At 41.2% G+C, this 24057-nt stretch overlaps 1 protein-coding gene across 3 annotated transcripts in view; it reads left to right on the plus strand.

The window, feature by feature from the left end:
• The first annotated feature begins 2462 nt into the window (after positions 1-2462).
• The window catches only part of brca2 (BRCA2 DNA repair associated), a 44879-nt gene continuing 23284 nt past the window's right edge, over positions 2463-24057 (plus strand). For 2 of the 3 annotated variants that reach the window (XM_048263939.1, XM_048263940.1), the window contains exons 1-15: positions 2463-2675; positions 4587-4672; positions 4757-4978; positions 5354-5426; positions 5514-5560; positions 5676-5704; positions 5804-5915; positions 6003-6055; positions 16685-16772; positions 16913-21322; positions 21976-22059; positions 22147-22213; positions 22357-22829; positions 23383-23564; positions 23689-23876. In XM_048263939.1, the coding sequence (XP_048119896.1) occupies positions 4639-4672; positions 4757-4978; positions 5354-5426; positions 5514-5560; positions 5676-5704; positions 5804-5915; positions 6003-6055; positions 16685-16772; positions 16913-21322; positions 21976-22059; positions 22147-22213; positions 22357-22829; positions 23383-23564; positions 23689-23876 (6062 nt within the window). In that variant the 5' untranslated portion in view covers positions 2463-2675; positions 4587-4638. The remainder of the gene's footprint in view (positions 2676-4586; positions 4673-4756; positions 4979-5353; positions 5427-5513; positions 5561-5675; positions 5705-5803; positions 5916-6002; positions 6056-16684; positions 16773-16912; positions 21323-21975; positions 22060-22146; positions 22214-22356; positions 22830-23382; positions 23565-23688; positions 23877-24057) is intronic. The other variant, XM_048263937.1, reaches the window with a different exon arrangement.

Below are 24057 nucleotides of genomic sequence, written 5' to 3' on the forward strand. Positions count from 1 at the left end.
TGTAGTTGAAAATACCTTCGAAAACTTGCCCCTCCACTCCCAATCAACTACAGTAGGCCCTAGGCTATTCATCAAACGTCTATCAATAAAATAAGCAAACAATGAGTACCTATAACCTATGTTAATAATTATAAGGCTATCACAATTAAAATAATTACCATATGGTAGTAGGCAGACAATCTGTTTTGTTTTGCGAGCAAATACATTTAGCAAATAGTTTATAAATGGAATAAAGCTCCTTAAAAATTAGCATGGAGGTCTGATGTGAATGACAGCTAGCAGAACCAATAAGACAACATAATTACCATTAGAATTAACTTAGCTTGGCTGTTAGCCTGGTCGGGACCAGGCTAGGTGCAGAGAATAAATCCCCATGGTAACTTATGTGCCATCTCTTTTGTGAAACCAAGTCAAGGCTAAATTCATCCAGGATAACCTAAAAAATCCCAGCTTAATCCCTTATCTAGGTTTTGTGAAATACCCCTCTGGTTTAACAAAGTAACCCTGGGTTACATCTGGGTAGGTTAAGCTCCCTTTGTAGTACAGAGGGGTATTCCAGAAAGGAGGTTTAACAAACACTGAGATAAAACTTAACCTCTGGGTTGTCTGAACCTGTGGCGATTCCAAAACACCGGTTACCAGTTAGTTCAATCAACCCTATGTTAGATAACCTAGAGTTGTGCGCGTTCACGGCGAACTTATAAAGGCATCATCATCTATTGAGAGTCGAAACCATGAGTGAAACCGGCGAAAGGAAGAGCACCGTATTTTTCAGAGGCGGAGTAGTCGAGGCTTACGAGGAGGAGAGAACTGTAATAACAAAAAAAGAGTAATACTTAAGCGCCTGCGTCCGAGACCTTGCTTGGCAGAGAATAGCCTAACTGACCGTGTAAATGCGTATGTTTAAGATAGCCTATTTAATGTCAAAAGCACAATTAAATAATTAACTGGACATCACGTGTAGGCCTATTGACTGCTTTGAATTATGCTTTCTTAAACTAGCCTACCTTGTCACAGATTGAGTGGGCCATAGAATTCTTTGAGAATTCCAAATGTAATTTTCTATTTTAACGCGGGTCCTGCAGCTGTGGGCCAAGTTAAACTTTTGCGCTCCATCATGGGAAGGGTGAATGTCGGAAGACATGGGTAGCCTATTGGACACATTTCGGTGCACATTTGGAAAATTTTATAAGTGATGATGACCTGCCAGTTGGTGAAACTACACTTTAATGATCCTCGTGAGTTTGTGTCCAGGAAAACGAATGAAGTTGCGCAGGAACTGCTTTAGCGCAAGGCAAACTTTACGGACTGACAGCTTGCCGATATGCTCTGCGTCTCCAACACTACAACAACTCCCAGTCGGAGAGCGTGTGTAGCCTATTAAAAATATTTTATCCCAAATGCCATCAGCATTCTTAACCAAACTTAGTGACAACATGCATAGCCTACCCGGCTGAGCTGTACAGCTATATTTAATCTTATTTATTAATTTTCTATAGGCTATGTTTCCTCTTTTTTGTACTGTACTTGTTTTAATTATATCTTCAATGTGTCTGAGATGTTGTTTGTCCATCTGTCTGGTAAGCCAAACACAAATGTCCACTATGGTGTAGGCTAGCTACATTAAAGATTTATTTTATTCTATTCTAATCCACCATGCGTAATGTAGGGATGGAGAATGCTTTTCAAGAAGCCTATATTTAGGATTCAGCTGAAAAACTCTAGCGCTCTTGAAACACTCGTTTGGAAAAGAATGGATAGGCTTTCATGTGATGTCGTGGTCATATCGCCCTCTCACGGTAAATTGCACGGATGAATATTACATGATTTTGTGCTTCTTTTTCAATCGGACCTTCGTCAAAATGTAACGCCATTGTGTGACAAGTGTAAAAATAGCGGCCTGATTGAACATGCACTGAAATAACCGAACATAATTGAACATAACCTGAACAACACCTACCCTCTACCAGGTTAAGTTCAGAGCCTATGTTACCATAGTTACTTACATAGCCTGATCATTTTTGAGCTTTCTGGAACTGAAATCCCAGGTTTACCGCTAACTCTGGGTTAACATACCCAGTTAAGCCAGTAAACCTGCTTTCTGGAATACCCCCCTGGCCCCTGTCCTCCTCCACTGGGTTCCCAGTCCATCTCAAGTGCGTCGCGTGCATACTGGTATGTTCAAGACCACTCTATTTAGTAATAGACTACTATTTAGATTTAGTCCCTTTTGAGTACGCATGCCTGTCAGGCTGTCACGACCACGGAAAACATGCTCGCAAGTCAAAACATCCAGAAAATAGGCCGCTCACATGGCCTTTCCCCGGCTCAGTAAATCAGGATAGTCAGAACGTGGGGGGAAGTTATTCTGCCTGCATCCAAAATGTTGCATTGCTGCTATAATATTTGTGTTCCGAGTTGTCTCGAATGCTACTTCACTCTGACGTCATCAGACTAGCCCTCCAGACACTCCCTTTCCCTCCAGACCAGAGAATGTCCATACATTGGCGGGTTTTGTTGAATTAGGCTACCAAACTAGTCCAGAGACTTTATTAATTAGTGAGTGTGTGGACTCTTGTCGGTGGAGTAGACTAATTTGAATTGTTGGTTGAGGCACTGAACTGACTGGTGTCCCAAAAACGACAAGTAGGCCGATTGCTGCAAAAGTGATTGAGGTAAGAATAAGTGTTTGACTATAACTTGAGCCGACAGTACATTAGTAGCTCCGCTGTTGGTTTTGCTAGCCAGCCACCCAGCTGCTGGCAACAGCAAATCGAACAGTCAAACAGTTTAACAAGTCAACTTATTCTACGTTACGTTACATCGCATTTGTGTAAGAAATCGAAGGCTGGAAATGGAGGACTGGGGACGACCGCGTGCGTGAATGGGAAAGAAAAGTTGTAACGTCAACGTGTAAAAATAAATACAAACACCAGTTGGCATGGATGACAGACGTGTGGTAACATGCACAGCCAATTTAATAGACTATGTCGGTCAGTAAAAACTTGTTTTACATTTTACAGGGTGGCTAACCAGAATATCTGTCACATTGTTATGATATCGCCAAAGGGTGTTTTGAGTGTATATCTGAGTGTAAGCTATCATCTATCTCATACGCTCAACCGTCACATCCGGGAACTTTGAATTTGCTACATGTACACGCATTGAATGGAAATCTATTAGTCCATGGGCCAGACCAGATGTCGATACCACTCAAGGTGGCAAAGGTTATCATTTTTGAAAAGATCCATGCCTGTAGATAACAATTTGGTATGATAACCCTTCCTGAGTCACCCTAGTGCACGCCTATGCGTCTAATTTGGGGGCTTGTGGGTTTCGCTTGTTAATTTTTAGAGAATATTATATATTGGTTCTAGGGGTTCTTAAGAGTAAAACAAAACATGTCTCCATTTTTTTCTTGAAAGTTTTAGTGACCCTAATCAAAGGTCAAATTCAGAAAAGGTCAAATTTAGTGTTTTGTCCATAAACCTTACATTTCTGGTATTCTGGTAGCATAGATAAAAAGCAGATGTATTCTACAAGGTAGTGTGCCAAAGTGGTGCACATACACAATATAACATTATACAACAATTATTAGGGCGATGAGTGATCTCTTTAGCAAGAAAGCATGCCCTTAAATGCTCAAAATTGTCAAATACACATCAATTCATGCTTATTAGTGTGCTTAGCCTGCTCAGCTAGCTGCTCTAGACATTGCTCTACAGCCATTTGAAAGGAATTTCAGAGCACAAAGTGCAAAGATCTCTGTTAAATCAGGTTTGATAGACTCTTGCATAGCCAGCATCAGCTGAAGTCTGTAAGCCTTCCATATGTGAGTGTTAAGAGCAGAAAGGGTAAAAGGATCAGAAAGTCAGACAGGTCTCACTCACCCACACACATCTCTCTTACACGTACACACGTGTACACACACACACACACACACACACACACACACACACACACACACACATATCTCTCTCACATGTACACACACACAACTCACTCACTCACACACACCTCTCTCTCACACACACACACGCACACATCTCTCACACGTACACGCACACATCTCTCACACGTACACGCACACATCTCTCACACGTACACACACACAATCACTCACTCACACACACCTCTCTCTCACACTCTCCAACAACATGTTAGTTGCTGTCCTCCTTTCCAACAGCTTTACCTCTTTCTGTCTCTTGCTGCTTCAGCTGTTCGCTAAATCTAGACGCGCCCCTAGCGGCAGCAAATTACATTTGCTGCCAGGGCTAGTCTAGCAACTCTCCGTTGGCTTGTGAGCTCCAGAAATCGAAACTTAATCAGGACATTGAAATCGTGTATAGAGTCGTTTGGTGGGCTTAACATAATGATTGATGGCAGAGTTGTAACGGTTTGGCTTGAATTCCCTGCTACTTGAAAACAAATATCCTATTGCGTGCAGAGGGAATTTGAAAGACAACTGATTATCCCGCCCCTCGGACTGAGCACTGCGAACGGTGAGTGCCCAGACCCTACATTTTAATGTGGGTCTGGCTCGCCAGGCTAATGTTTTGACAGACATCTAACCTTATATTCCACAGATCAAATGTTATAATAGAGACATTGACCTGCAGTCAAAAGCAGGCCATAAGCATGTTTGAAGCATGTATATGGGACACCAAAACAGGTAAGATCTTGTCTGCTCTGTGCAATTATTAAGATAACAGTTATTGCCGTTTCTTGCTTAAAGTGATTCTTATTTTAATGTCAGATTTGGGGCCCCTGGCCCCTAATTGGTTTGAGGAATTGACTGTGAAAGCATCAAGAAAAGATGAAACAGATGTGGGAGAATCCATGGCAACTGGACCATCAAGCCATGACATCGCCTTTAAACCTCCAGGGATTAAAGCAGAAATGTTTTTGGCTAGTCAGACATCTACACCCAAGCTCCTCCACAAGCCACCACTAGATTCTCCAGAATTCTTGACGAAAGGTAACTAATACATTTTCATGGCCGCTCAAAATGATTGAATTTGTCTTTTTATAGCCCTGTGGCTTCCACAGATTACTGATGGTCCGCTATCTTCTAAAAGAAAAGTATTTGACAGTTATGGGTAATCTTAATATCAGTCAGTATCAGGTCTACGAGTAGAAGGGTAGAACATAGAAGAAAAACGAAGGGGCTCAGATGTGAAGATTCTTATTTTTAGCGTAATGAAATCGCTATGAAATCAAATCCAAAGCCAAAGACCAAACTTTCTGGATATCGTGCAGCCCTAGCTGTAAACACTTTGTTTGGTTGTTTATGGACAACTTCAACCAACAATTCAACTTTGATCAACAACTTTTATCTTCTGTGTTATATCAGGAACACCTGCATCTGCACAGGTCTTGTTATTGAAGGAGTCTAGCCTGTGCCCATTTGGATCAGAAAAAGAGAGGTATGTATGTGAATGGATCACTAAAGAAATCATTGTAACATTCTTCAAAATTCAAAGATCATTTCTGTTTCTCTGCTTGTCATGTAGTGGGCCTTTCAATCACCAAAGAAGTACTGAACTAAAAATAGTCCATGGTAAGCTTTGATGTCTTCTTTCAGTTAGTGAGGTGTGCAGAGCTGTGTTTACTTTTGTCAAATATACAAAATACAACATTTTGTATTGGTTTTGATCCTATTTTGTATGTTGCAGAACAAGTGGAAACGCCTAAAAGATTTTCGGTAAAGAAGACATCTGTTTTCCCATGTATAATACTATATATCATGTTGCATTGCTCTCTTGAAATGCCAACAGCCCTGTTTTTGTGTTTTGTATTTAAGTCTGAAGTTGCACAGCGAATTTCAGAAAGCCTTGGTGCCCAGATTAATCCCGACCTGTCCTGGAGCAGTTCTTTTAACACCCCATCATCTCTGACACCAACCCTCATTTTATGTAAGAGTGTATAAACAATTTTTAAGTTTTATTAATATATTTATTTATATTTGCTGCATTTTTCATCTCTTCTTCACTTTGGTGCAGCTAAGAGACAAGAACCAAGCTCAGCTGTCAAGACTTCTGCAGAAAGGATAGTTGTAAGTATCCTAAAATTGAATTGGTGATTTATGAGTGGTGCACTACGGTTTATTAGTGTTGATAATTCACTGTCTGTCTTAGGGTTACACGATTTGGGGAAAATATCTTAGTAATATCTTATAATTGCAATTTTTCAGACGGATATTGTGATTGTGATTTGCGATATGATTTTTGAATGTCAATGAATTGATTCCGTTAAATATTCAAAATATCTGTTTAATTTGTGCCACCCCTGAATGGTGAGCACGCCTGATGCACGAAAAGCACAGCATCCCCGACCGACTATGAAGCTCACCAATCAGAATTTCTGTGCCCCTCACACACTACACACACCCACCAAACTGAAGTGTCATAGTCAAGGAGGATGAAATTAATATAAAAGTCAGAAATGTGACAAAATGAACTGTGTACGATTATTTGTAGCTTTTGCGAATAGGTAATTACGCTGGTTCATATTGCGATTGCAATAATTGTGCAGCCCCTAGTCTGTCTTCACTAGTGACCAGCAATACCTTGGTGTGTAATATACCTAATGTCTATTACATGAGTTTATCTATAAGCTGCATGAAACTAGCCTTACAAACACCAGACCAATTCTTAATTGAGACATTTGTAAGAGGGTGTGGCCAACAGGTACATTAAACTTTTTAGTGAACTCTTTGGGTCATTCCGTGTCAAATCAGACAAAATCCAGGAAAATGATTGTTGCAATGTCTCAAATTTTGCTCCAAGTTTGTTTACTTAATATTTACGTCCCAAAACTAAGACCTGTTTTCATACATTTTGTCACCTTTCATTTTGTAAACTTTTTACACTCTTAAAAATGCCTTATCTTGGAGGCCATTTCTGGCCATTACTTTCTTGAAAAGTATTCTTGCCCCACATCATCACATACCCTTCACCATACCTAGAGATTGGCATGGTTTTATTTCAGTTAGCCTAATAGCTGGTTTGATTTGCAACGAGAGATGAAGGTTTAAATGTTGGATTTTCCTCTTTTTTTAATTAAAGAGGCCCTATGCAACAATTTCAGGTGGGTGCTTCGTCTCCCCCTAGTGCTTCTCGAATATGCAACTTTCTGGTCACGGTCTGAACACATCCGGATGTAACTCGGCGGAAATACTCGAAAATGTAGTCAGATTGTAGTTTCTAAGAAGACTGCAAAACGGACTCTGACTTGGCTTTGTTGCTGTTGAAATTGTAAGTAGCCTACCCTTGGGTGAACTTCGTTTTTGTAATGTGATTTGATAGTCTCTTGAACAATGTGTTTGCTCGACCGTTTTATTGTGAGCCCTATGTGTTTAGCTTGGTTTATTGATGCTAGCTAGTGGGGGTTTAGTATAGTATATAAGTATATATACTCTTTTGATCCCGTGAGGGAAATTTGGTCTCTGCATTTAACCCAATCCGTGAATTAGTGAAACACAGCACACAGTGAGGTGAAGCACACACTAATCCCGGCGCAGTGAGCTGCCTGCAACCACGGCGAGGGGAGCAGTGAGGGGTTAGGTGCCTTGCTCAAGGGCACTTCAGCTGTGGCCCACTGATCGGGGCTCGAACCAGCAACCCTCCGGTTACAAGTCCAGAGTGCTAACCAGTGGGCCACAGCTGCCCCACTGTTTAGTGTAGCAGTCACTTGCTAACTAAGCTGCAGGGGGAGCTATGTCGTGAATAATGCGAGCCCAAATCAGGCGAAAACCCAGAAACAGAAACTGGAATAACCAGACCTGCATAGGGCTTCATTAACTCATTGAATGCCGCGCTGTTTTCGGAAGCTTTGGCCCAGAGTGCCAGCAATCTTGATCATTGTTGACGATTTTTGTAGAGCCACAGCGTATTCTATGTTATAGCTATGGACACATACTATGGCTTGTTTGAAAGGTGAGACTTTAAGCTCTCAGTGGGTACAAACCGTTTATTTCTACATGCCTCTGTTCCTAAGAAATCCCAAGCTAAACAGTGGCTAGTTTTGCCAGTAAGTGTTGCCTGTAAAGTTTCTGGGAAGTGACCTAGCGAGACCTGGCGAGACTGCCACCTAGTGATAAACCCACGAAAATGGCTTGGTTTTGACCTGACGTGCATGTGTCACTGATTCAACCCAAAGCGAGTTTTCGATCGTCATATATTTCATTTCCATTCATCACAGAGTTCCCAAAATCACATATAAGGTGTGTTAAAGTGTATAGTTTCGTAATTAAAAAAATAGGTTTTTTTTTTTTTTTTATTGCTTTTTTTACTTAACTTTAGCATGGGTTTACATACTTTTTCATAATAATAATAATAATAATAATAATACATTTTATTTAAAGGAACCGTATGTAAGAAATGTATTTCAATTAATCATAAAATGGCCCTGATATGTCACTAGACATTAAGAAATCATGTTCATTTCAAATACTTCACTGACAACAGTAGTAAGGCCAGGATATTGTCATTTAAAAAGTGAAGTTGCAGCCCTCAACTGATGTTGGATGTCATGTTGTGTTTTGGCCTGATGCGCCACCCTCCACCTATCTACTAATCACGAAGTCAGTAGTGTTTCGGCATCCGGGTTGCCAGCTCTGCCAGTCAGGGAGGAGGGGGATACACCGATCTACAGTATTTTGAAATAGATTGCAGTACCAGTTTTGGCCACAGTCTTACATACGGTTCCTTTAAAGCGCCTTTTATGACCCCTAAGATCACTTCACAAACAAAAAGGTTGTTAAAATTATAGTCATCTCATAACATGAAAAATAAAAAGTAAAAGTCAGTCAGTCCATTCCATAAGCCATCTTAAAGAGATTTTAAGTCTGTTTTTAAAGTCGGTAATTGAGTCGCAGTTTAGTCTGGCAGTGTATTCCACAGCTTGGGGGCGATGTAGCTGAAAGCCCACTCTCCCAGGGTGCTGAGGTTCACACTAGGGACATGCAGTAGGCCTGCTGAGGAAAATCTCAGTGAGCGGGCAGGGGTGTAAACTTCCAGGAGATCAGTGAGGTAGGTGGGGGTATAATTGTGTAGGGCCTTGTATGCCCAGGAGCAGGACTTTGAAACATATTCTGTAGGCAACTGGAAGCCAGTGCAGTTGCATAAGCAATGGTGTTACATGGCTAGTGGATTTGGAGCCTATTATAGTCCTTGCTGCAGAATTCTGAATCAGTTGGAGCCGATGGAGTAGCTTATTAGGGATTCCAGACAAGATGGAATTACAGTAGTCAAGGCAGGATGTCACATACGTATTTACAAGGACTTCTACACTCTGGGCGAAGCCATGCAATGTACCTTAGAGGAAAAAGGCACTTCGAGACATATGTTTATGTGTGCACTAAAGGAAAGTGTATTGTCCAGTATGACTCCAAGGGCCAGATGTACTGGTTTTGCGCTTTTGCGCCCACTTCAGGCGTATTTGTTTCACAATGTGCATGTAAAATCATTGCGAGGTATGTACAAACAGGCCGCAATGGTGTAAATGCGCAAACTGCTTGTCGCGGGAGCTGAAAATGGCTAATTGCCTTTTTCGTGTCATGCATATGCATTCATGGGAGGGTCCAGGGGAAAGTGGGAGTTTAGCGTAAAAAGATGGGAGGGGAAGCGTGAAGAGCGCCTAATTATGTATTCCGCGGTATGTACAAAGACTGCTCCTGAAAGCGCACGTCTATTCTGCGCCTAAATACTTCCACCTTGTAAAAGCAGGTGTTAATCCAAATTGCAGTTCAATGCGTCAGTAAGAGAACTTTTCAAAGACAACAGAATCGCTATTTAGAGCACCAGTTTTGTAAGTATTTGTACCATCAAAAGCAACCTTTACTGTCGTTGGCCTTTCGAATGTCTTATTTTCACTTTCACGTCATTCACTTAAACCAGTGGTCCCCAAACTTTTTCTTCCGAGGGCCAGCTCACTATGCCTGGCTCTAAGAGAGGGCCAGAGACTCGAAGTATATCAGTAACCATAAATAGCTTAGTGCTGTGAACAACAGCAGTCTACCTTAGTTGAATATTCCATTACATTTACCGTATTTTCCGGACTATAAGTCGCACTTTTTTTCATAGTTTGGCTGGTCCTGCGACTTGTAGTCAGGTGCAACTTATATATGAAAAAGATTATATAATTGAACATGTTTTTAAATGTTAATTTATATGAACTGACATGAACCCTACATGAAACATTAGTGTCTACAGCCTCGAGAGAGCGCTCTCAAATGCACAAGTCCTGTGCACTTTCAGTCAGAGATTAGTGCTTGCTATGCCTGAAACACACGTGCATACTTAAATGCTCAAATTATGGCGGGATTCTATTCATAGCGGACCTCAGATTCGGACAAATAAAAGCCAGTATAATTTTGCTTCAATTTAACTCATAAAAGAGCTCTTCTTAATAATGTATATTGTTGGTTGGTTTAATATTGTTGCCAATGAAAAGTCATCCTCCTGCTCTCAAGCTACCAGTCACGCACGCAGCCTCTTTCTGAGCTAGAGGCTGAAGCAATAACCTACATTTAAACACAATTGTTGCTGCCAGGTATCAGCCTATGAATTTTATATAAAAAAGTCAATCATGCATAATTTATAAAATAATTAAATTTAGTCCATCTTAGACCTCTTTGGCTATATGGAATAAGGTTTCCCTTGCAGCACAGCACACGTTCCATGAATGAATGAAAGCGGATGCCTTATCTACATAATAAAGCGGATGGAAATCCGACACTCTTTCATACATGAAACTTAATGAACCATTGCCATTGATGGCCTACCGGTATGCCGCTCCTATAACGAAAAGTATAGGCATATGTCTCACAGTAAAACGCAAGAAATAAAGGCCTATAGCTGACTCGAATAGCCTACAAGCCATGGTCCAAGGTGCTGTGCTTTGCCCAGACATAATTTGAGGATTTACGATAGTCTGTCCCCTAAACATTCCTCACCCGTTATCTAGACATGCATGAAAACATTTGAAAACAAAACTCACTGCCATGTAATATTTGATCGCTGTTTTGCTACCAATTATCTTTCACGTGAATATGCACAGAAAGCGAAAGTAGGCCTACTATGCTCTCTGTGTCTGTAGCTGTCTGTTCACGTGCGCAATCGATTATAACGTTCCTCAAATGGAGAACACATCCATGTTCTCTCGCGTTATATTATGTGCTGTCATGCACCTGTGTTTGCAAAATTCCTGACGGTTCCTGATCGCTAAACTTTTTTTGTTCTTTCCTGTCGATAGCGGTTGGTGTAGAAGCACCTAGGCTAAGCTATAATTTGACTTTAGTGGTGACAATGACGGAGAGAGAGAGAGAGAGAGACACCTCCAAAGTGGTCCTGCGCGCGCGCGCGCGCGCGTGTGTCTCTGTATGGGGTTCAATTGAAGTCAGAGTTGGTCCGTCCAGTCAATAGTCCCGCATTCAGGCCGCTCCATTATTAGATTAACATCAGACAGTGCTGTAAAATGTGTGGGAATTTCTCGTGGTTAGAGTTGCGGGACTTTTATTAGTATGCTCAATACTTAGTAATAATTTATGCGCAATACCCTGCAATCCCGCGCTGAAATTTAGGCCCTGGTTTTAAATGCGCATCTTTTTTTCTCATGCTCCCTCGGTGGCGGCCAGCGAGTATTTGTTCTGTTGTCAGCTTGTGCCAAAATATCGTCCAACATGCTTGATTGCATTGCATTCTCCACATTTTTAGCTAAATTTTCATGTACCACATCAGCATTTTTGTTCAGTGAATCTTTTGTAAATTGCTTTACAATAGCGTCGGGCCCTTGTCAGCAGCCTTCGGCTTGCCTCTTGCCACTATTCACACCTTCATCTTCAACATTCCCTGTAGATTTCTCAATATTTTGGCATCAATGTGTCCAGTCTGTCTGTTCTTAGTCTTGGATTTTGTGAAATAAATTTCTAAATATCACCTGCTTGCTGCAGCTTCGGTCTGCACGTCCTTTTAAAACACATTTTTTTCTCTCTCAAGCATTTATTCTGCTGCCGGCTTGTATCTCCACATCGTCCAAAATGCTTGATTGCATTGCATTCTCCACATTTTCATGTACCACATCAGCATTTTTGTTCAGTGAATCTTTTGTAAATTGCTTTACAATTACCGTCGGGCCTATAGGCCTATTGCCTGGCTTGCCTTAGCTTCGGTCACGTCCTTTTAAAACCGTCTTTTTCTCTATTATGAGTATTTAATCTGCTGCCAGCTTGTGACTCCACATTGCCCAAAATGCTTGATTGCATGTATTCTCCGCATTTTAAATACATTTTGGTGTACCACATTGCATTTTCTTTCAGTGAATTTTTTGCTTTGCAATTACCTTGCCCTCCTCTTGGCTGCCTTCACTCCTTCGTCTTCATTAACATTAATCTTTTTGGCCTCAATAATCCAGTTACATAGTCTCTGTTTTTGGTTTTGGATTTTGTGAAATACTTTTCTAAATAAATGCGACTTATAGTCCCGTGCGACTTATATATGGTTTTTTCCTGTTCATGATGCATTTTTTGACTGATGCGACTTATAGTCCGGAAAATACGGTAATCATACAGTAGGCTACTGCAATTTAATACTATTGCTAGCTGTGTTTATGTTGCCATCATGCCATATCAGTGTAAAATGTTGCTCAAATAAAATAATATTAAAAAAAAGACTTTAGCATTCCCAAAAGTATTAGCAGGGAGTCCCAAAAGTATTTTATTCAAAAATGTGTGAACTCTGAACTCTGTGTCTTTGCATACACAGCTCAAGTTGTGAACAAGCAATACAGTATCCTAAAAATAATTTAAAGTTCTCAAACTATGAGAGTTTTATGAAGTGCTGGCAAAAAAATCTGAAATGACCACCATTCTAACTTTCACTCACCTGATGAGAACTTTGTGAACTCTTTTGAACGAGTGAATAAAAATAAAAATAATTATCCCAGAAAGTCCCAGAAATATGACTTGAATAGAAGTTAGTCAGTTATTAACAATTAATTGATAAACTTTTAGAATACTTTGAGCACTGATGCAGTCAGCATAGGCCTCTTGTATTGATTGCAGGTACTATATAGAAACAGCGGCAAAACAACCAGTGGACAAAAAGAGTATTACAATATACAATTAAAACTCTATTTTTGTACTTTTTTTTTATTTTTTTATTATGTACATTTTTAGAGTATAAATGCACTTTCCCATTTTTTATTTTTTATTTTTGCGTGTGAAGCACTTTGAATTGCCCTGGTATGAAAATGTGCTATATAAATAAATCTGCCTTGCCTTGCCTTGCCATGTGCACTGTTAAGACTCGCCATTGAGAATGAATGGGGGAAATTACGGAGGTTTTAGTTTGACGATGTCATACTCCCGTGCGGGCCAGATGCTATATACCACGGACATGTTTTGGGTGGCCACCCAAAATGAGGTGGTGGGCCGTAGTTTGGGGACCACTGACTTAAACTTTCCTACTTGCTAGATTTGACCAATTTTCCATAGCTTACATGCACAAGTAGTTTGAGTAGAACTACTGAACTTCATTATCTCCCTGCTTGTTGACATCTTATCATGTATGGTATTATTTCATGATCGCTAAACGTTTGATTCTTTTTAATGTTGTCATCAGTTAACTTCATTCAACTGCGTTGTATGTAGGCTCTGCCGTTCAGTTGTGGACGTTCGTAAATGGCGTTTATGGGTGGAGAAAGGCAGAGAAAGTGCAGTTTACACTATGGATTGAAAGATTGATAAATACAACGTTAAACTTGGGTCTGACAGTGGTTTGTCCATGACTCTGATAACGCTACGTTCGCAAATGTACGTACATCTGGCCCCAAGGCTCTTGACCTGGTTGGAGCAAGGGATGGTGCTGCCATCTACAGGGTGAAAGGATCTTAGCACGAGCTGATTTGGAGCCAACCACTAGCAGCTCAGTCTCACTGCTATTGAGCTTCAGGTAGTTCTGTTTCATTCACAAGTGGCACTGTAGGTCTCGACAGGTAGCTTAGGCTCAGAGATGTTTGATCTCAGATTGTCTGAGGACACGGGTTATAAAAGTTGGCACAATCATTGGTTTCATTTTGATGATCTGCAGAATCACCACAACCAAACACTAGATTTTAATCATAGAAAAACCCTTGTCCCATATTAATGGGAATCAGAACACCAGATCATATGGTTATTGTATATAGTGAAAAGTTTATATAGGATAAAATTGATTTCGGAATAAAAGGAATCTAGACCCAACCTAGCTGCGGCAAATTAATTTGCTCAGCCTGTACGTCTAGTATCAAACCATAGGGATTTCTATTGGCTGACGCGTGGACGTCATCCAATCACAGCGCTCTATTTTGTTAGAGAGTCTTAAGGCGGGCTTAACAGGATATCTACAGTCCTGCGACGGTGAACAACAAGGAAGGTGGCTATGGCGAACGAAGAGCGGTTGTTTGAATCGGCGTTGGCGTCAACTTTGGAGGAGTTGGACTTTTCTTTGAAAGTTGAGCAACACAATGCACTTAAGTCATTCCTTTCGAAGAAGAATGTATTTACCGTTTTGCCGACCGGATACGGATATGGTCGTAGCGCTGGCCTATTGCATGCCTAGGCAGTTTGAAAGACAATTCTCTGCCCACCCCTTGGATTAAGCGAGGTGAATGGTTTGATTCCAGACTATAGGGAGGGAAAGTGAAAACCAGCGCCGCAAGTGGTTGCGTTCTTATCGAAGAGCAGCTCCAATGTTAAGTCCCATAGACCTATTTTTAAAAAAATATTGTGCAGCCAAATCAGCGATGTTATCCACCAAAAATATTTTTCAGTGTCTATGCCGTAATAATCTTCTAACTGTGAAAATGCCAGACCCTATTTTTTTTATTTTAAAAAATCGAAATTGCTCCTTTTGTTTCATGAACGAACTACAAAAGAAGTCACGTGACTTTACCCTTCGACGTTACTCACGGTAGTATGGTTTGTTTATTAGCCTGGTTAGCATTGACACTTAACACTTACTTACACTAAGCCAGTTAAGCAAATTGCCAGTATTGATCAGTTAGAGATTAAGCGCCCAAATCTGTGACGTCACATGTAACTGTAGTTCATTATCACCATATACGACAAAAACTCAAAACAATTCAACTGATCCTAAAAATAAGGTATGGCCACTTGAAGCAATAGAGGTGACCCCAGTGCCTAACACATGGAAGGCATTAAATTAAGATCCCAATGTGCACCGAGATATATTTTTTCTAAAAAAAAATCCCATCCACTCCGCTAAACTCTAGGAACGCAACCACTAGATGGCGATGAGATTACTTTCCCTCCCTATACATTTCAATGATATAGCAAAGATTGAAGGCGGACCAAGATACTTCGTCGTAGTTCATGTCAAGGGTCGCGAAATGGGGATCGAATCCTGTCTGCATAAAGAGGCGTGTCGATGACGTATTGATGAGCGTACGTTGCAACCGACCAACAGCAGCGGCATAAATAACCGGCGCACACCTGATATAAAGTCGTAAAAATGTACCTGAAATGTTCATAAGGGTTTGAGGATCATGAAAACGTGCCCGAAATTCACATTCCTAACTCTATAGAACCAAGACCTTAGCATATGTGGTAAAATTCTGAGCTATGCCCATAGACTTCAATGGAGCAGTAAGCTGCCTCTGCTCTGCATAAAGGGGATTATGACCCCCGATGCGATCCGAGTTCCCGGAAGTGGCTCCTGATGAAATATCTTGCTCCGCCTTAACAATCTTTGGATATAGGATGGCCCGCCAGGCTAGGAGGCACAATAAGCTAACCTAAATTGACCTAAGTAGTAAAACAACATTGGAAAAGGAGTTTAAGGAAATAAGGGATAGAAAATGATAAGTTCATGTCACGCTGTACGATCTAGCGAGGATCCTTGGCTTCTCCTGAACCCAGAGTTTCTGCGGACGTCGCTTGCAGGTGGTACGATGAGGATTGGATGAGGCGAAACGAAAGAGTAAAGAGAAGTATGAAAAGAGTCAGGCACATGTTAGGGTGTCGGGACGGGATTCCCGGGAAATCTGATCAAGACTATTTGGACTGCTGATATTGCAGCAGAGTGTTTAGGCAATTTTTTTTTTTCAGTTCAGTTTTACATATGCCTATGGCCCTGTCTGTGGGTCATTTTCTTTCATTTAGTTGAACTTGTATGCGTTTAAAAGAGAAATATGCCTGCCCTGCCCTAATAAAGAAATATTTGGTTAACTTTGAGTGATTATTCCCGTTTGCAGTATTCCAGATACAATGGAGTCAAGTCCAAGACATTTTACGGCGTGCTGGATACAATGAATACAAAAAAAATATAAAACAAGATATAATTGCATACATACATTAGATTCAATCTACACACAGGATACATCATGAATTCAGGTCTAATTCTTATAAAATTGGTTTCTGTTTCTTATTTAAATAAGTTTGCATTACATAAGTTACACTATATGCCTCAATATGAAATCCTTTAATCATTCGGTTTAAAGACAAAATGCAGTACAGGATAGCATTATGATAGACACTTTGCATAGAACTGTAGACTTGTACAGCACACACGGCCCGACAGGTCCACATTTTGCCCCACACACGACACTAGTCGTAACCAAAAAAAATGCAAGCCGTTTTGAAGTACTCGATAGATGTGAGGATTAATCTTTTTTTCTCTTCTAGTTTGTGCGGCAGCTTTTTCCTCCCGTCTTCAAAGATGATATCTTGGAAACATCAGAAGCGGGCAGGCCATTCATTGAGGAGGCTAAAGGTGACTAACTTAGTGTTAAGGGGTTGATTAATCCCCCACCCCACACCGTTTTTAACTAGTTGGTAATTTGCTAAATTGTAAATGTGTAGGTACATAGGTGTAGCTGCAAATTTCCTGTATAACTCATTATCTGTTTGTAGAAAAGAAGATTGACTGCTCTCCAGAGGAAGATAATTATGTCAGCTGTGGGTGGAAACAGAGGGTTCCGGATGCCATAGATGATGGAGAACTGCGAACAACGGTGGAACGTGTTCTTGATGGCACTGAAGATGTCCTTTCCTTCCTCTTCACGAGCAGGAAGTCATCCCTGCAAAGGGTGAGGACCAGAGAGCAGGTGGAGAGGAGGTTAACCTCTGCATTACAAGAAGATCCTCAGGCTCTAGACGCTACAGTGGCTCACAGAAAGCTGGCTGGAGGTACAAAGCCAGACTTGCCTTTCAGTGATCTCGCCAAGCCAGGAGAGATCAGCTATCCCCTGAAGAAGAGAGACTATGAAATTACACAGTGGACTCCATTAAGCTTGTCTGAGATTTCAGGTTCAAATATAGAGCAGGTTCGCGCAGGTGATTCATCTACTGACCAGCAAACTCCACAGCATATGCAGCATCAAAAGCAGGATGATGCCTCTCAGCATAATCTGCAGACATCTTTATTGCAGGTTATAGATGGGCAGGAATCCCTGTCAGACATGCAGCTGAATGCACCTCAAGTTTCCACACTGGATGCCTCATGTGCACCTGTCTCATGTGCACCTCCCTCATGTAGGAAACCCAAGAAGTTTATTTACCCTGCAGGAAACTCAAGTCAAGATGTCAGGCAGCGGTTTAACAAACCTCTTCATCAGTATCAAACTGTGCCAACACAACAGCAAACACCAAATACACACAGAAGCAGAAGCCAAGTTTGTAACTCTACAATTTTTGAAAAAGATGTTGACATGTCGCAGCTGTGCAAGGCATTTGCAGTAGATTTTGGTCAAGAGGTCTGCCCAAGCACATCATTTGTGAAGCATGAGGAAGTAGTGCAGGGCCAAAGCTCCCCAAATCCTCCTCCAGTGATGAACATGGATGCTGGAGCTCAGCCACTGTGTGAACGCCAGACTGACACATTTGATGAGCAAAATGGCTCTTCCATCACTGGACAGAATGCCTTTCTGTCACAGCTTGATATAAGTAACAACCACAACAACAACACAACCTCCAGTGATGGTCATTCCACTACAGGATATGAAGCATCCAGGTGTTTCACAGCGTCTCAAAGCCAAGCTTTTTCTGGTTTCAAAACGGCCAATAGTAAGACTATATGTATTTCACAGGAAGCTGTAAATGTGGCAAAAGACTTACTGGATGCATTTGCTGGAACTGATCTCACAGACTCTACTGCCCTACACAACAGAGACGGATCAGACAACACTGAAGGCACTCAGGATTGTAGAAAGAGTAACCATGTGCTCTGCCCAGGGCAGAAGAACACTAGACTCCCACCCGACAGAAGAATAGCAACTCAGAAGAGCAGTACTCCTCATTACCCTTTGGATGTGTGTGGTTTCAAAACTGCCACAGATAGAAGAATAAATGTTTCTTCATCGAGTCTCTGGAAAGCCAAGAAAATGTTCAAGGAATTAGAAGATGAATCCTCAATAGATAATAACCTCATTGGAGTCCAGTTAAAAGAGGTTAGTGGAAAACCACAGGTCCTTGAGTCAGACTTTGATGTGAAGAGCATATCACCTCTGCTGGTACTTCCTCTCAGTTCAGCTGATGCTTGCTCAGCCTTAACGGCATCACAAAAAGCAGACGTGTCTGAGCTCTGCAGCCTGCTAGAGGATGCAAACAGCCAGTGTGAGTTCACACAAGTCAAACCAGCCAAGGTGAACTCTAGCAAACCCCAGGAATCTGCTCAGCAGGCAGGGGAGAGAGAGTGGGACCCAGATATTCTGACAGGCATCAACTTTGATGATAGTTTTAGCAATGACATAGAACATCATAAGTCAGTGCAAAGAGATGGTGTTAAATTAAATAATGTTTTACATATCAATGTTGAAAATATGTCAGTAGGTAAAATATCACAGTCAGACTTTAAGACTGATTTAAACACTTCAGTGGAAAATGTAGTAAATGTGCAGGGCAATGATTTAGGTAGAAGTCAGAACAGCTGTGCTGGAATGATAAACAATCAAAAATCCATGGTCAGGAATCCAGAGTTCATAGACACCTCTGGGAGAAGTAAGTCATTGGACAACTGTAGTTTTGATAGTGATTCTTGCATTAAGGAAGAACCCAAAGCTGCCCTCAGTAGAACTAGTATGTCTGGGGATGAAAGTATTTTTGGTAAAACTATATTGAAGATGAACTTCAGTGTAGCACTCAATTCAGCCATTTCTTGCTCAGGGGAAAACCTCTGTGGATTCAGAACCGCGGGAGGCAGGAAGGTGCTTGTGTCTGAAACTGCACTCCTTCAGGCGAAGGCATTTTTGAGTCACTGTATTGATTCTGACCACAAAGAATTTGAGGAGGAACTTGGTGATGTAAATGCCACAATACATAAACATGGAAAAATGTTAAGTGGTGCTCCGACAGGACAAGAAGAGTCTACAGTGTGTGGCATTGGTGCCCCTCACAGTCTGAAAACAACCATTACAGGGATTACACTCAAAGCTGGTATTGGTGGACAGTCATGTGGACTCAGCACAGAAGGCAACAAGATGGATTGTGTATCTGTAGAGGCATTACCAAACGTCAGGAATCATCTGGATAAGGTACATCAGTCATATGAGTGTGAATCTAATCAACAGAATGCAAATTCAGTAACTCAAGTTGTTGATATAAAGTCTAGGAAAGGATACAGGACAGTAAGTCAGAAAGTTGCATGTGTTTCTACAAAAGCCCACCAGGATGCATCAACTTTAACAGACCGTGTTGGATGTGCAGTGAATTCAACCTACATAGAAACAATGCAAGGCACTCAATTGGAGTCCAATTTGATGGGTTGTAATCCAGTCAAAAGAGACTCTGGTTTCAGAACTGCAAGGGGGAAATCTGTGCTTGTGTCTGAAAAAGCGTTGTTAAAAGCAAGGAGTATTTTGAGTGAGACTGCAGAAAATAGCCATTGTGACGCTGTTAAACATGTAAATGATTTTACAAACTCTTCAATGAAAACGCTGCCAGTTACCAAAAATCCTGAAGTCTTAATTTCTGGAAAACCTATTGGGGAGGATGTGGATTTGTTGATGGATAGTGATGTGCCAGAAAAAAGGGAACACGAAACAGACACAGGTCACAGTGATTCCGGAAAAAGCTTTGGATTTAGTACAGCAAATGGGAAACTTATATCTGTGTCTAGTACTGCACTTCAGAAAGCACAAAAACTTTTAAATGAATGTGTACAGCCACAAGGCTTAGAACAGGTTAATGGTTCTACAGTAGAACCTCCACCAGTGCAAAGAAACAGTGAGCAAGATTGTTTGGGTTTCAGCACAGCAAGTGGTAAAGGAATATATGTTTCAGCAGAGTCCGTTCAAGCTGTGAAAGCGCTATTAACTGATTGCGATTCATTATCAAAAATAAACTGTATCAAAATTAAACATGCTCCCAAAAATGGACTGGATAAAGATGCTGGCAGTCTCCTTGGTAATACCTCTGAGGACATGATAACTGGATCTGTTCTAGTAACAAGTGGGGACATTAGTATAAGTGAACATTCAATCCATAATCCAGGAGTCACCCATTGTGGGTTCAGCACTGCAAGTGGCAAACTTGTGTCCGTATCCAGTATTGCTGTCGAACATGCCAGGCACCTGTTTGATGAAAGCCTAAGACCAGAAGATTCGAAGCCCTTAATAGGTGTTGCATTGCAGCATGATGAACAAAAGGATCTGCAGGACAGAGGTGTGAATATTTACAAAGCAAGTGGTAAATCTGTGTCCATGTCTGCCACGACACTTAAATCTGTTCATGCTATATTTGATGATTGTGGTCATGTTCCTGCTGTCAGTTGTGGAAAAAACACAAAGAATTCCTATCATACTGATTCCGAGGCAAACAATATTTTGAGTAGTCCTAACATCACACCAGAGACCCAAAATGAAGGCACAAAATGTGGAGAACATTCAACCATATCTTTTGGATTTAGCACAGCAAGTGGTAAAGATGTTGCTGTATCAAAGAAAGCTTTGAAGGAGGCATATAAGCAGTTGGAGAAATGTGGTGGAGAAACGCTACCTAAAAAGAATTTTGACATTGCACCAGAAAAACACCTGAAGCCTGCAGTACCCCCAGACTCTGAGAGGAACCAGTGCAACATTTCCTATTTGTCAAGACCACCTAAAAGGCACTCCTCTGGGTTGAGCTTTCAGTCTGATGGTCTGAGTAATTGCACCACTACCCAGCAAAGATACTTTGAACAGGAAGCTGACGCTTGCACCAAGGCCTTACTGGAGGATGAATATCTTCATGATACTCTCCATGGGACATCAGGTGCAAGTCCAGTAAATCCACATGTGGAAAAAAGATGGAGTGGAAAACGGGATTGGGAATATGATGATTCCAAAGGTACGAAACGTTTTTGAAGATTTAAAAATGTAAAGGTCATTGTAATTGAATTTTACTATCAAAGCTGTTTCAAGTTCTCCACAACAGACAACATGTGACACAACATACGGCAAAAGTGTCCTAACCGCATGCGAGAATCTGACTTGTGTAGTCTTTATCCACACTAAATCCATTAAGGTGCTCTAAGCGATGTTATGACCTTTCTAAGCTAAAACATGTTTTGTCACATACAGCAAACATCACCTTGCCGTCCACTAGCTGCCTGTGACCTGAATACACTGTACACTACACTATAAATGCTTTTGTGGACAGTCCGGGCTCCAAAAACAACTTGGTCAAACCTAGACCATAAAAACATTATAAAAATGTTCCAGCCAATCACCGACAATATGCATGTTTAGGAGAGTTTCAATTGCACGGGAGGGAGGGGGAGGGAGTGTAGCAGGCTCTGTTTTGTTTGAACGATGCACTGCATCACGCTGCAAAACAATGTATTGCAAAACATTTCAATTGAGAACATTGGAATTGAACTGATGTCGCTATGACACTTGCTCGCATCGCATGCAGTTAGGACACAGTGTTAGTAAAAAAGAAATTGCATGGTCATGATTGCTTCATTTTTTTATTATTTTTTTATCATGTCCCTCCTTCAGATCAGCCACCTCTGAAAAGACGTCTTCTAACAGAGTTTAACAAGTCAAAGAGACCCCTTGTGCCTTTGAAAAGCTTCCCAAATGGTATAATGCATTATTTAGTAATTGGTTGTTATCGTAGGGCTTCTTGTTTCTCTAGCTTCATCCATAATTACATATAACTTTTTCCAGGTGTTTTGAATGATCGGACAGTAACATGCAACGTGTCACTAAAGCCAAATATTACTCAACCACATAGGTAGGATTTATTTGAAAGTTGTTATGTATGCCTACTGTTAGTATTTTTTCTCAAATGTTTTCTATTTGCCTTTAAGAAAATTGTCTGCCAAATACTTGAAACTTAACTTTTCCCTTAACATATTGTCATCTGGTTTGGCTTAGGACTACTATGACACCAAAGAGGATAAATGAAGAGCCAGAGTTGACTACTCCTGTGTCCTATGCCAAACAGCAGGAAAAGTTGCCAGTGTTTGTGCCCCCTTTTATTAAACAAACAAATCCTGAACATCAGAAAGGGGAGAAGTCTCTGGCCCATAGAGCACCGAGGGGTTTTGTGCCACCGTTCAAAACGAAAGTAAATGACTGCAAACGTCCCTTTGACTCTGTTGCTGGATCTGAAGACCATACTGAGATGCATGAAAAATGCAATGGTTTTGTTCCTGTGATGAAAAAGATTTGCCCTCATGCTGAGGCTTGCATTCAGGACTGCTCTGCCCTTTCAGACTTAAGTCACAGCAGGATTCTTCCTTGCAGAGATGGGGATGATCTCAATCACAAGGTTGAGCATGGCCTTAATCATGAGGCACCAAACACAGATGTACACACAGAAGGTTATAAATCACCTAGCCCCTCAGGTAACCTTAGTCATGCTGAATCTAAACTCAAACTTCTATTCTACTGTATACCTAAGTGCTAAATGGCATCCTGTCTGACACCAAGCCAATTCTCAATTTAGAATTGGTCTGGACCCTGTCAGTTTTTGTGGGGGCATAACCAGCAGTGAAATTAAGCTTAAGTTGGTACATTATACTCTTACCAAATCCTTTTAGAAGTACAGCGAACACATATTTCTTGTAAATGTATGGTTTAAATGCAGTTATTTACTTAGTTACAAAGAAGATACTTGTCTGTGTCGTTTTATTGTTGTGCTCAAATGTGGTGTCAACCGTCCTTCTCCTCTGTCCTCATCTGTGTGTGATGCCCACACCAAGCTGAGTAAGTAGTTGTGATTTTGGAAACCACTACCAATGGGAGAGTGGCCAGACAGGATCTGCCAGAGCAAATCCATGTGCCCTCAGATTTGTGTGGTCCCCAGACTAGATAAGTAGGTTTCTGTTGGACCTGTGTATGTAGACTTGCAACAGAGAGAGACTTTATGAATGCTGTTTTATGTTTTCCCCCCTTTAGAGGAAGCCTTACATTGTATACAACTTGCTAGAGAGATGCAGGACATGAGGATCAGAAAGAAACGGCAGACAATCAGACCTCTTCCAGGAAGCCTCTTCCTTGCAAAGACATCTGGCGTAGCCAGAGTCTCACTCCGAGCCGCTGTGGGATACAAGTGTCCAAGACAGCACTCAGAGGAAAGGGTATGAGTCAGATTTGGATTCTACTTTAAGAGCATTATTGCTGTACATGGTAGCTGTACATGAGCTCTGTGCATCTGGTATGTATATTTACTTTCTGGTGACTTCTGGCATTTTCTTCCATCAGTTGTATATGTATGGAGTGCCCTCTGAGGTGTGCCATGTCAGTAGTGGTAGTGCAAAGTCTTTCAAGTTTCCATGGAAGCACTTCTTCAAGTGGGAGGCACTCAGTCAAGCTGGTGGAGTTCAGCTGGCTGATGGAGGCTGGCTCATCCCAGACCACAGAGGAATGCTGGGAAAAGAGCAATTTTACAGGTAGGACTGAGAAATGCTGTCAGTGTGGTTGGTATCAGTATTTCATAAAACATCCCCATCTGCATACCACCTTTTAACCCAGCGATGTCCACAGTGGAATTTGAACAATTCCTTTACAGCACTTAAAGTTTTAGCTGAGAACAACACAAATCAGTGCTGATTTTTCAGATCGGTCAAAGTA

This window comes from Alosa alosa, chromosome 15 (assembly GCF_017589495.1).
Source record: "Alosa alosa isolate M-15738 ecotype Scorff River chromosome 15, AALO_Geno_1.1, whole genome shotgun sequence".
In the NCBI taxonomy this organism is placed as follows: Eukaryota; Metazoa; Chordata; class Actinopteri; order Clupeiformes; family Clupeidae; genus Alosa; species Alosa alosa.